The 13,157-nt window shown below is 40.9% G+C and overlaps 2 protein-coding genes across 2 annotated transcripts; both read left to right on the forward strand.

Moving 5' to 3' along the window:
* The first annotated feature begins 4,823 nt into the window (after positions 1–4,823).
* On the forward strand, positions 4,824–9,024 carry LOC108254794 (25-hydroxyvitamin D-1 alpha hydroxylase, mitochondrial). Its single transcript, XM_017450114.3, has 9 exons — positions 4,824–5,081; positions 5,239–5,429; positions 5,524–5,720; positions 6,034–6,234; positions 6,345–6,508; positions 6,614–6,780; positions 7,045–7,126; positions 7,884–8,081; positions 8,184–9,024. The coding sequence occupies exons 1-9, from the start codon at positions 4,911–4,913 to the stop codon at positions 8,295–8,297; spliced, it is 1,485 nt and encodes a 494-aa protein (XP_017305603.1). The 5' UTR covers positions 4,824–4,910; the 3' UTR covers positions 8,298–9,024.
* Positions 9,025–9,610: 586 nt separating this feature from the next.
* Positions 9,611–12,949, forward strand: eef1akmt3 (EEF1A lysine methyltransferase 3). Its single transcript, XM_017450115.3, has 3 exons — positions 9,611–9,736; positions 11,342–11,453; positions 11,889–12,949. Exons 1-3 carry the CDS (start codon positions 9,725–9,727, stop codon positions 12,290–12,292), a joined length of 528 nt encoding a protein of 175 aa, XP_017305604.1. The 5' UTR covers positions 9,611–9,724; the 3' UTR covers positions 12,293–12,949.
* Positions 12,950–13,157: the final 208 nt, after the last annotated feature.

A 13,157-nucleotide genomic window follows, 5' to 3' on the forward strand; every position in this document is an offset into this window, starting at 1 on the left:
GATACATAAGCTATGAGCTAACACAAAAGTTAGCAAATAATACACATCATTATGCTAATCACTAACATAAAGGTAGCGGCTAAAAACAGCTAAACGCCAGATGTGTCTTCATAAAATTAATAATAATAAATTCAAAGCTTCATTTTTGAACTTTAACACATTTTGTGCACACACATAGTGTTTGGCTCTGCGCCAGTTAGCTGAAGCTAAGTCAGATCAATTTCTTGGATAAATTTATTCAGCTATTTAATCACTTTTTTTTTCCAGTCACTTCAGAGAAACATAAATCATTAACTAACTTGTTCGTGTGTGTATGTGAAACACATTTCTGACTAGCATGTTGGAAGGAAACAAGCTAGCCAGAAATGAAACCCTGTCATCGGCTAACAGTCAAATTCTCTCTGTGTGTTTATTCAAATCAAACTGATGTAAATAACGTTTAATAAAAGCAGATTGATGTTAAACCTCTTCATTTCTCTCTTAAACCTGAACACTGATCAGATTAAAATGTGAATTCTGAATTTAAATCTGTGCTAGGCTAACTAGCAGCCCTAGTGACTAGCAAGTTAGCCTGAAAGTTACAGCTGCAATCTAAAGGATTCAATCCTCAGTGCAAATCAACAAATCAAACAAAAACAATTGCATATTCATGGGGTGAATAATTATGAGTCTGGATAAGTCATTATAAGTTGAATTTGGGGAAACCACAGGAAGCGTTCGTTGTAATGAAGTATTTCAATTGCTTTTGTTTGGTTTGTTCATTACAAATAGCTGAAAGTCTGCAATTGTAGCTCTTTGAGGTGTTATGCTGGGGTATAACCTGTAATTCCCCAAATACAGCCAGTAAAAACCACCAAAAACAACCCCATAACTCTAAATTTCAACTCATTAGCTTCCCTGTTTACAGAGTGATGTCACAATAACACAATCGCTCACACTGAGAACAGAGTAAAATTAATCTTCTCTACTTTTAAATGAGTTTATAGCAGCATTGCAACATCAGTTCATATACAGATACAGTACTCGGTTAAATCTATAACACTGATCACTGTTTAGAGAAGGTAATCATCAACATTAGTGTTATCACTAATGTTAGCCAGCTAGCTTGTTGCTAAGCTACTCGCTATTGTCCGCTGTTGTTGCTGTGCTGCGATTTCAGTCTAAAATGTTGTATAAATGTTTAAAGGTCACTACAGTAGAACAGAAGCAGGAGCCTCTCAGGCCTGTAAGTGAAAAAGTGCAGTTAAAGAAGCTTTTTTATGAGTAGCTTTATGTTCTCTGACAGAGCAAACAAAACCCCCTTTCATGGAGGCATCCATGTTGTTTTTTCCACTTTGCGTGTAGAACATGTCGAGGTGGGAGATGACGTTATTACAACTTGCTAATTACCACCTACAAGTTACACAACACAACAACACAACAACATATTAGCAAGTTAGACTCTGAATTGGCACAGCTCTGACTGCTAGCTACACAACATTGCTCAGTAACACACACACACAGAGAGACTACAGAAAGATTAAGAATTTCATTACTGAGCTATGTGAAATTCCTGTGCTAGTCAGAAACACTGTACTCAGATAAATTGGCTAAATAATATTCAGTAAATGTCAGCATCTAGCATATCAGCTATCATGACTCCAGTGCTAACTGATTAGCCATGATTGTTAGCAACACTGGCATTAATGTTTTTTTCTTCATGTGTACATTTTTACTTTGTAGTTTTATCTGCAGCACACTACATACATTAATATTTTTACAACTTTTACACAAATATTGTGTGTGTGTGTGTGTGTGTGTGTGTGTGTGTGTGTGAAAGAGAGAGAGATTTTAGTGACTTTTATTATCTGAGTGTCAGAAGCTGTCCTAGATTTTATTTCTGGAATTGACCTTTGACCTCTTTGCTCCATGTGATGTCCTTTCACCCAGTTACTTTACTGAGTACTGAAGTCATTTGGAAGCAGTTTCAGATAAAATACTGAATGATTCTCTAAATCGAGACAGTTTTATGTACAATAACTGAAAAAGGAGTGAAGGTGATTTTTCATGCAGGAAATTCAGATTAAAGATAAAAACTGATGATGTAAAATCTACAATTAACAACATTTATATAGTTATATAATAAGTGTAACAGTAATATGGTAATATCATAGTAAAGGTGTGTAAACAACATGACCCCAAGAGTCTCATTTCTTTTATACCACAGCAACTTACCAACTATTACAATTGTTTAGTAACTTAAGAATGTCATGCCATACTTTTTTTTATTACAGTTTCCCTTCACTGGAACTAAGAATCCCAAACACTGCTCCAGCATGATGATGCACCTGTGCACAAAGCGAGCTTCATGAAGATGTGCTGTGTGAAGGTTGGAAGAAGGTAGAAGAACTCAAGTGTCCTGCACAGAACCCTAACCTCAACCCCACTGAACACCTTTGGGTTGAACTGGAACTGGAGCCTCCTCACATCAACATCAGTGCCTGACCTCAACCTCACTAACGCTCTTGTAGCTGAATCACTAATCCCCACAGCTATGCCCCAAAATCTAGTGGAAAGTCTTCCCAGAAGAGTGGAGCTCATTATAACAGAAAAGGGGGAATAAATCTGGAATGAGATGTTCAACAAATACATATGAGTGTGATGATCAGGGGTCCACATACTTTTGGTCATATTGGTCAAACCTTTGTTTTGTACACAGTGTAAAAACAATAAAGTGTGTAGGTTGAGTTATGTGAAATAGTCCGTGTTTTGCTTAAAATCCAAAGCAATACTGATGCACTGAAAGGTAATAGTTTAATATAATATAGTTATAAAATAATATGCTAATACAGTGTAATAAGATGTTATGACAGTTATAATACTATGTAATTTAATATTACGGTAAAGTGGGTTAAAACAGTCACAGTGCATTGAAAATTTAGTTTCACGGTTTGGGTCAGTTTTACTGCATCTGGACCAGGATGATGAGTTCTGAATGAAACCAGCGACTTCTAAAGGAACAACGGTTAAAGTCCTGAACTTAATCCAATAGAAATGTTGTGGAAGAACCTGAAGCAAGCAGTTCATGTGAGGAAACCCACCAACATGAGTTGAAGCTATTCTGTACTGTGGAATGGGTTAAAATTCCTCCAAGACGATGTGCAGGACTGATCAACAGTTACCCCAAACGTTTATCTGCAGTTATTGCTGCACAAGGGGCTCACACCATATACTGAAAACAAAGTTTCACATACTTTTACCCCTCACAGATATATAATATTGGATCATTTCCCTCAATAAATAAAGGACCAAGTATAATATTTGTGTCTCATTTGTTTATTTGGGTTCTCTTTATCTACTTTTAGGACCTGTGTGAAAATCTGAAGATGTTTTCAAGCACTACTGTAGTATAGGTGTAATATGGTAATTTGGTAATATGGCGATATTTAAATATGCTAATGAGGTAAGGTGATGATAGCAGGAGTGTACGTGCTGAAAGCTCACGTCACGTCCCTCCATCTCTCCATTTTCTGTGAAATCTAAAGGAGGTCTAGACATCTGGTTAGGACACAGATTTATCCAGGCCGAGTTCTCAGTACTGATTATATTTCTACACTGAACACACACATGCTGTTGGCCGAGATCCAGGTTCATCTCAGAGCCTCAGTAACATCAAACACAGCACTGTGTGTCTAACATGACTGCAGATCCTTATGTCTGCTCGTGTGTGTGTGTGTGTGTGTGTATGTGTGTGTGTGTGTGTAAGGAGCTGTGTAATGATGTAATGACACTGCTCTATTCCTAATCAGCCGACTCTTTAACCTGAACACAAGTGGACACGGTGGAGTCTGACCTTTACAGCTTTATCACTTCTCACAGCTGATAAAGTTAATCTACACACACACACACACACACACACACACACACACACACATTCACACAACATATAGATTTATACAAAATCCAAAGATCCAGGTCAGACGTTATCAGTTTGTGTGTCTGACCTGGATCTTTGGATATTGTATAAATCTATATTCTGTGTGTGTGCATGTGTGTGTGTGTGTGTATGTGTGTGTGGGTGTGTGTGTGTGTGTGGGTGTGGCTGTGTGTCTGTGTGTGCTGCAGAGTCAGGAATCTCCTACAGGGTTAAAATGAACACTTTGTTGGTGTTTAATTAACTCATAACATACAGTGTTATATTAACTACATTATTACTCAGTGTTTATGTCCTGTATGTTAATTTAATTCAGCAGTGCAGATGTTACTTTAGCGGTGCAGATGTTAATTCAGCAGTGCAGGTGTTAATTCAGCAGTGCAGATGTTACTTCAGCAGTGCAGATGTTAATTCAGCAGTGCAGGTCAGGTGTTCATTCAGCATTACAGGTGTTCATTTAATTCAGCAGTGCATGTGTTAATTCAGCAGTGCAGATGTTAATTCAGCAATGCAGATGTTCATTCAGCAGTGCAGGTGTTACTTCAGCGGTGCAGATGTTACTTCAGCAGTGCAGGTGTTAATTCAGCGGTGCAGATGTTAATTCGGCAGTGCAGGTGTTAATTCGGCAGTGCAGGTGTAAATTCAGCAGAGCAGGTGTACATTCAGTGGTGCAGATTTTAATGTAATTCAGCAGTGCACATGTTAATTCATGTTACTGTCTCATATCTATGTATATTTATTGAGTTTCATTAGAAAGCCGACAGCATGCTCAGAATTCAGGGGTTTGCCGGAGGCCTGCATTCTGATTGGCCACACCTCCAGGACAACCCTGCCCCCCTTTCTCTCAGTAATGGGTGGGCAGTGTTTGAGAGTGTGTGCATGTGCCTTATAAATACAGAGCGGGAGTATGTGGGGGATACACTCATCCCATCAGAGATAGTGTGTGTGTGTTTGTGTGTGTGTGTGTGTGTGTGAAGTGTAAGTGCAGAGTGTGAAGATGATGCAGCAGATGATGCGTGTGTCCTGGAGGGGCGTGTCCCCGGTGATTAAGTGGGTGGAACCTGTGGCAGAGGTGAGGACTCTGGATCAGATGCCTGGACCATCAGCAGTCAGGTTTGTCTTGGACCTGCTGGCAAACCGAGGACTATCCAGACTGCACGAAATGCAGGTGAGCACACACACACACACACACACACACACCCCTGATCCAACACACACAAGCCTGAGCACACCTGAACATGAAGCGTTATGTTCTGATCCAGAATCTGTGGGCTATGCACTATTGAGTGAAATGTGCACTACAGTGAATGTGTGTTTGTTGACAGGTGGATGGTCGGCGCCGGTTCGGGCCAATGTGGAAGGCAAGTTTCGGTCCGGTTCTGACGGTACATGTCGCAGAACCGGAGCTGATAGAGCAAGTGCTCAGACAGGAAGGACACACACCAATGAGGTCAGACATTTCCTCCTGGAAGGACTACAGGAAACACAGAGGACATGGATACGGCCTGCTGACCGCGTACGCGCACACACACACACACCTTATTAAAACTATTAATGTAACTGCTTTAATTTTTGATGGATTTATGTGTATTGTCTCTGGGCGTGGCTAGTGAGGGGGAGGAGTGGCAGAAAATCCGCAGTCTTCTCGCCAAACACATGCTGCGTCCCAAATCAGTGGAGGCATATGACAGCACACTTAACGCTGTAGTGACCGACCTGATCACTAAACTCAAACTACGCACACAACAAAATCCTCACGGAGTCGTCAGTGACATCGCAGCAGAGTTCTATCGCTTCGGCCTCGAAGGTACACACACACACACACACACACACACACACACACACACACACACACACAGTGTATGGCTCAACGGTTAAGGCTCTGGGTTACTGATCAGAAGGTCGGGCAAGGCCCTTACCCCTCTCTACTCCAGGGGGCGCTGTATCATGGCTGACCCTGAGCTCTGACCCCAACTTCCTAACTAACTGGAATATACGAAGAAAAGTATTTCACTGTGCTGTAATGTAGATGTGACAAATAAAGGCTTCTTCTTCTTCTTCTACTTCTATACTGCTGAGATTAAGTAATGATTAAATTGAGAGTTCTCTCTCTGTCTCAGGTATTTCCTCGGTACTGTTCGAGTCCAGGATTGGCTGTTTGGATGCAGTGGTTCCCGTGGAAACAGAACGTTTTATCCAGTCCATTAACACCATGTTTGTGATGACGCTGCTCACCATGGCGATGCCGGCATGGCTCCATCGGCTTTTCCCTAAACCATGGCGAACGTTCTGTCAGTGCTGGGATTACATGTTCCAGTTCGGTGAGTGTAGGACCGAAATGTTTACGCTGATCATTGGTGTGATTTAAACTCTCCAGTGTCGAGCTGATCGCTACAACAACGCGTAAACGGCTGCATTTCCTCTTCCACAGCGAAAGGTCACATCGACCAGCGCCTTAAAGAAGAAGAGGAGAAGCTGGCACGCGGACAGGAAGTGGAGGGGCGATATCTGACCTACTTCCTTTCTCGAGCTGGAATTCCCATGAAATCTGTGTACAGTAACGTGACGGAGTTGCTGCTCGCAGGAGTCGACACGGTAAAGTCACTGTTTATTTATTTATTTATTTATTATTACTCATTGCTGCGGTTACATTAGCACTTTAACACACGTTCACCTCATCACTTCTGTTCTGTCTCTCAGATCTCCAGCACGCTGTCTTGGTCTCTCTATGAACTTTCCCGCCATCCTGAGATCCAGGCATCCCTGAGGTCAGAGGTCATTAAGGTTCTGGGAGACAGAAGAATCCCGACAGCAGCCGATGTAGCGGCCATGCCTCTGATGAAGGCTGTCATTAAAGAAATCACCAGGTTCAGAGGTTTATTCCATTATATTTCTCTTGTGTAAATTCTCCTTATCATTCCTCACTAATATCAGGCCATCCAGTGTGTTTTGATTGGCCGAGAGCAGTACTGTGTGTTCTGATTGGCTGAGAGCAGTACTGTGTGTTCTGATTGGCAGAGAGCAGTACTGTGTGTTCTGATTGGCCGAGAGGAGTATGGTGTGTTCTGACTGTCTGACGGAAATGTCATGTTACTGATTCTAATACTCAGTGTTTTATTGAATATAAACAGGCTGTATCCTGTAATTCCTGGGAACGCCCGAGTCATCACAGATCGGAATATTACAGTCGGAGGCTACGTCATTCCCAAAAAAGTAGGTGTATTTATTATTGCACAGAATAGCTACACATAGTAAATAATCAGAGATCTGATACTATTAAAACTTGACCTATAGTTCACCTCAGATACATGTCCTAAATGTTCCCTGTGCCCTTCACCTGAACATGAAGTGCACTATGTAGTGCACTACACTAATGTTGGAACAGAATGAGTAATGTACAGCGATGCACTCTCACATCATCACTCCACTGTGGATGTGTCCAAACTCACATGCTTTAATCACTATACAGGCTACAAAAACTGCACACAGTGCATTATGGGTATTCTTTACCTGCTATACTACATCATTAGACCCTTCTGCAGTGCATTATGGGTATTTTAATGTTAAAGCATTATTCTATTACTTTTAACCCAGAAAATTCACAGAAATCTTATTTCATTATAAATCTGTAAATTGATAATAACAATAAAGTTATTACTAACCCCACTCTCCACTTTAACCCCACCCTTCTCTTTACCCCCTCCCTCTATTATAACCCCGCCTTTCACTAAAACCCCACCCTCTATTATAACCCCACTGTCCATGATAACCCCACCCTTCACTATAACCCCACCCTCTATTACAACCCCATCCTTCGCTAGAACCCCACCCTCTATTATAGCCCCACCCTCTATTATAACCCCACCCTCCACTATAACCCCACTCTCTATTTTAACCCCACCCTCTATTATAACCCCACCCTCTATTATAACCCCTCCCTCCACTATAATGTGTGTTTACCTGTTTGCAGACGCTCATCACTCTGTGTCATTACGCCACATCACGTGATCCGGCTCAGTTTTCCGACCCGAACTCATTTACGCCACAGCGGTGGATCAGTCGTGATGAAGGGAATCACCCGTATTCCTCTCTTCCCTTCGGAGTTGGCAAACGCAGCTGCATCGGCCGCAGAATTGCAGAACTGGAGCTGTATCTGGCCCTCAGTCGGGTATGAGGTTCATTTCATTTATTTACACTCTCAGGGTTCTGCTCATTTTAATTCAGTTTCATTCCATGTGAATCAAATGCATTTCTGTCTTTCTAACTCCAGATTTTACTGCATTATGACGTAAAGCCGGATCCGAGCAGCTGTGTGGTCCGACCCATGACCCGAACCATCCTGGTTCCAGACAGAGAAATTAATCTGCAGTTCATCGAGCTCTGAGACTCTGCATACAGCAGTGTGAAAACATCTGCATAGGAGAAACAAAGCAGAAAACAGCTGTGGAGAGTGTGTGTTCCAGTCCAGCACTCTGTGTCTGTGTGTGTGTGTGTGTGTGTGTGTGTGTGTGTGTGTGTGTGTGTGTTCTCACACAGTGCTCTTTATAGACATCATTTCATCTTGTCTTCTGGATAAGGAACAGAAGAGGAGATGAAGGAAACACTCAGGGACAGATGAATAATTCCTGTGTGGACACGCCCCTCTGAGTTCCTCTGAGTTCCTCTGAGCTCCTCAGAGTTCTGTGGAGCTGTGAGATGATCCTTGAACTGTTTTTAAAATGTGTTGTTTTTTATTTCTGTAACTAGAGGTGAATTGTGTCTAAATCTCACATGTGACTGAAATCAGATGATGGCCTTCATGTAGCACTTTATTTACTTACACATGTGATGATATTAATGTCCAGGTACTGGTGCTTAAATACGACACTTTCACGTCACTCAGGTCTGTTAGTGTCATTGTTACTGTAGTTATTATAGTGACGCTGTAGTGTTACTCTGTTGTTACTGTAGAATAATTGTAGCATTACTGTTACTGTACTGTTACTCATCAGCTGAACTTTTTTTATACTTTTTAATGCCTTATAATAAATTGCTACTTTGAAAGAGAATTAGCAATGAAATTTGTTGATTTTTTAAAGCTAATTAAAGAGTAATAATGGTAAATAAAATAACTGCTGTAGTGCCTATATGGCGAGTTTAATTAATAAATGTTTATGTGCAATCAGTTCTTATCTTTAAATACAGATTTAAATCAGTGTAAATAAACACATCATGCACGTGTAGAATAAGTCATCATGTTATTATAATGTCCCTGAATGACACTTTAACCCAGTTGTGTGTCAGTTAAAGTTCTGTTTAAACACACTCTAATATTTAAACCTGACGCTGCAGTCATATCTGTTCCACAAAACCAGCGAAGTCTCAAAGAAACCCCAAACTGTTAACATGCAGTGGCCTTGTGTTCTCGCTATGTGTGTGTGTTTGTGTGTGTGTGCATGTGTGTGCACACCTGTGTGTGTGTGTGCATATGTGTGTGTGTGTGTGTGTGTCAGGTCAACTCAGTCAACAAACTCTGTTTCCGAGAATACACCGTGGAATACAAGCATGGCCGCCCAGAAGACATGCACTGACACAGTCACCCAATTACTGATCATTCACACCTGTTCACAATCACGGCACGCCCTCACGGCACGCCCTCACGACTGACAGAAGCTGATGGGAGAGCAGCTGTAGTAGCAGAAGCAGCAACAGCAGTAGTATTTGGCTGACCTCGATGCCAAACTTAACCTCCTTTCTCCAGCTGTTGCCTGCACCGCGTCACTCCACACACCAGTTCCGACAACCAGCCGACACCAGACAAGTTCTCTGCTGATGCATCTCAGTGTAAGGAGTTCTTCTTGCAGTGTTCTCTGTATTTTAATAGCTGTGAAGGGATATCTGAGTAGCTGAAGATCAAGCTCTTCCTGAATCTCCTCACCGGCAAATCACACTCAGCTTGTTTTCGTGCACCTGCTGTTACCAAACCTGTTTATTCCTAACATCACTGCTCTGGTTTGACCTTGACCTTGACTTATGTGCTCTGCCTTTGCCCAGCATATCCTATTCACTGATATCCTGACCTAAGCCTGTTTTCATCTTCTTCTTGACTCTCATTTTGGATTTGTTTGCCTACTTCTCATTAAAGACACTTTCTTGCACAGGAAACAAGCGAATTAATCTATTTTTGATAATATAAATTAATAAATTGAAACATTTAACGCCTGCTTGTTGTTCAGTGATGAGCGCCATCTCTCTGTTTCAGGTTGTTTCGCCATCATGTGGTCACACACTGAATTACAAACGAACGCTTTTTATTTAGTGTGACATTACATTATAATATTATCTTAAGAGTTCACTGTGATTATGTATAATGGTCTCGTGTGTTTGTGCGCGCATACACAAGAGGTCATAAACAGATCAAATGAAAGCAGAAGCACGTGTTACCGCGCGTGCGTAGTGTTCGCGCACGCGCACTGTCCGAGCAGGAGTACAATACTACAGAACATCAGGACTTTTATTTCTTTATTATCCATTTGTTATGGTGTCATTCAGTGTGTTTCATCCATGGACGGAGACTCGAATGAAGTGTTTCCCGCTGAAGATCATTTATTTAAGGACAGTTTCTCTGCAGATAAAACATTTACATTTTTCGGTCAGAAATTCATAATTAATGAGGTTTTCGGTGGGAATTTGGGAGTCGCAGCGTCAGTGTGGGACGCAGTGAGTTTTAATCAGCACCATTTCATTCACTACACGCGATAAAGGTCAATGTAGAGGCTGGGAAAGTTTCTTTATTGTTATTATTATTATTATTATTATTATTATTATTATTATTATTTATGAAGATGATGCTGTGGCCGCTTCCGGGATGTATGTTGCGTCATGACGTCATGCTCTTTATTCTCAAACTTCACCTTTGAGCCAGATAACTCCAAACGATTCTTTTTAGTGATTCGATTCACAGATCACTAAAACAAACTGAATCATCTGTTCAATCACTGATTCATTCAGATTCATTATATATATATATATATATATATATATATATATATATATATATATATATATATATATATATATATATGTATATATATATGTATATATATATATATATATATATATATATATATATATATATATATATATACATATATATATATATATAATATATATATTTGTGTGTGTGTAGAGAGAGAGAGAAAAAATGAACCTGGGATAGGTTCCCCCGCGACCCTGAAAAGGAGTAAGCGGTTGAACATGGATGGATGGATGTATATGTGTATATATATATATATATATATATATATATATATATATATATATATGTGTGTGTGTGTGTGTGTATATATGTACATGTGTGTGTTTGTGTGTGTGTATATATGGAAAGAGAGAGAGAGAAAATATTAACCTGAGACGCCTACCCTGTGTCTTAACTGTGTGTGTACTCAGGGGATTGAGATGTGTCAGTTTTTGGAGCGGGAGTGTGTGGAAGTGTGTGGGAAGCGTGTGATGGAGTTGGGAGCAGGCGGCGGCTTGGTCAGCATACTGGCTGCTCGATTAGGTGAGTTTAATAATGTGACATCACATGACACGTCTTGTAGTTTTTGAAAAATTGCAGCTCCTCCAGATATTGCGGCATTTCCTTGATTTTGCGTTAATTCCTGCAAGCCTAGAGGGACTGTTTAATCACACTACTGATTCACATTTCTGCGCAGAAACCTGTCTCTCTGTGTATCTGTCTCTCTCTCCATCTATCTCTTTATCTGTCTGGCTTAGAAAATGATTTCTACCACCCCATAGGGTTCTCCGGTTTGTCCCTCTATTGAACACTTGAACAGTTTTACGGAGAGCCTCAAAACACAGAGTGTCCTGTTCAGAAAAGGCTGCAGAAGAATCCACTTAGAAAGCAGGAACCGTTAACCATCTAAAGAACCCTTGAGGAACCTGTTTAATGTCTGTCTGGCTGTAGTGTTATTGTAGTGTTGTGTCTCTGCAGGTGCACATGTGACGGTGACGGATCTCCCTGAGGTTCTCCCCCACACTGTGAGGAACATTGACTCTAACACACCGCTGACCGGTTGGCCTGCCGGACTCCCCACCGTGCTGCCGCTGTTCTGGGGTCGTGATCTCGACCAGTTCTCATCTCAGTGGGATCTGGTGCTTGGCTCCGACATCGTCTACATCCCCGAGACTTTCCCTCTGCTTCTCCACACTCTGGTCCATCTGAGTAAATGTGGCGCTGTGGTTTATCTCTCATCTAAAATGCGCAGAGAACACCACACATACGAGTTCTACAACACGTTGCTGCCTCAGAGGTTCCGTGTGGAGCTCGTGCACAGAGACGCTCATAAAAATATTAACATTTACAGAGCCACTCTGAGCAGAACACAGGAACCCTGAGGAAGGCCTGACATCACAGCTCTGTGTGTGTGTGTGTGTGTGTGTGTGTGTGTGTGTGTGTGTGTGTGTGTGTGTGTGTGTGTGTGTAAGCAGGGCTTAGCATATGAAATGGCATTCAGAACTTTGTCTAACCTTCAGGAAGTGGTGTATTGAGGTACTGAGAGCCAATCAAATTGCAGGCTTTAAGATTCTGAAGCTTGTGGCCAGAAAAGTGTGACACTGTTTCCTGGTGTTTCTGCTGATGTTCTGATTTCTGTTCACAGACTCAATCCTGTTTGTTCCGCTGCAGAGTTTCAGATAAAGAGCTCGCTCTGAATCACAGATCTTTATCATCAGCACTGAAACTCGGTGTGTGACTCGGTACTGAGTTTATTTTCACACACTGACGATGTTTATCTGAAGAATAAAGTCCTCAGGTGTTTCTACAGAAATTTATCCAGATTCTGATTCAGTTTCTGAACTTTCTGGTTTTGTGTGAAATTAAAGACTCTAATGAACAAGGGCATTTCGCTTCTTTTTTCTGCATTATTTCTGGTAAAAAATTAAACTGTCTTGAAGGAGAACTTCATGATTCCTGGATGAGTTTTTGTTCCTGTGCAGGAACTGTGAAAGTTACTGAGAATAACAACATGATGGAGGACTGAAACTCTTCTTCTGTTTATATTATAATCCAAAAATCCAAAACATTTTTTTGAAAATAAAAAAATTCTATAAAGCAATTCAAAGAAATATATTTTGTATAGAATAACATAATATGTGCAGTAAAGGGTAATGTCATTTTTTATGCATCTACATACACACACTCTTTGCTGTCTCATATATAAAACGCTTCATTATCAACACAGATGTTAGATGGTTTTAGAGA

The sequence above is a fragment of the Ictalurus punctatus genome, chromosome 21, assembly GCF_001660625.3.
Source record: "Ictalurus punctatus breed USDA103 chromosome 21, Coco_2.0, whole genome shotgun sequence".
Taxonomy (NCBI): Eukaryota; Metazoa; Chordata; class Actinopteri; order Siluriformes; family Ictaluridae; genus Ictalurus; species Ictalurus punctatus.

Bases quoted from the DNA above. Each gene is read 5' to 3' on its own strand.
- LOC108254794 (XM_017450114.3), top strand. From the start codon at position 4,911: ATGATGCAGCAGATGATGCGTGTGTCCTGGAGGGGCGTGTCCCCGGTG. The intron at 5,430-5,523 runs GTACGCGCACAC...GGGCGTGGCTAG, and splicing joins GGATACGGCCTGCTGACCGC to TGAGGGGGAGGAGTGGCAGA. The intron at 8,082-8,183 runs GTATGAGGTTCA...TTCTAACTCCAG, and splicing joins TGTATCTGGCCCTCAGTCGG to ATTTTACTGCATTATGACGT.
- eef1akmt3 (XM_017450115.3), top strand. The intron at 11,454-11,888 runs GTGAGTTTAATA...GTGTCTCTGCAG, and splicing joins CATACTGGCTGCTCGATTAG to GTGCACATGTGACGGTGACG.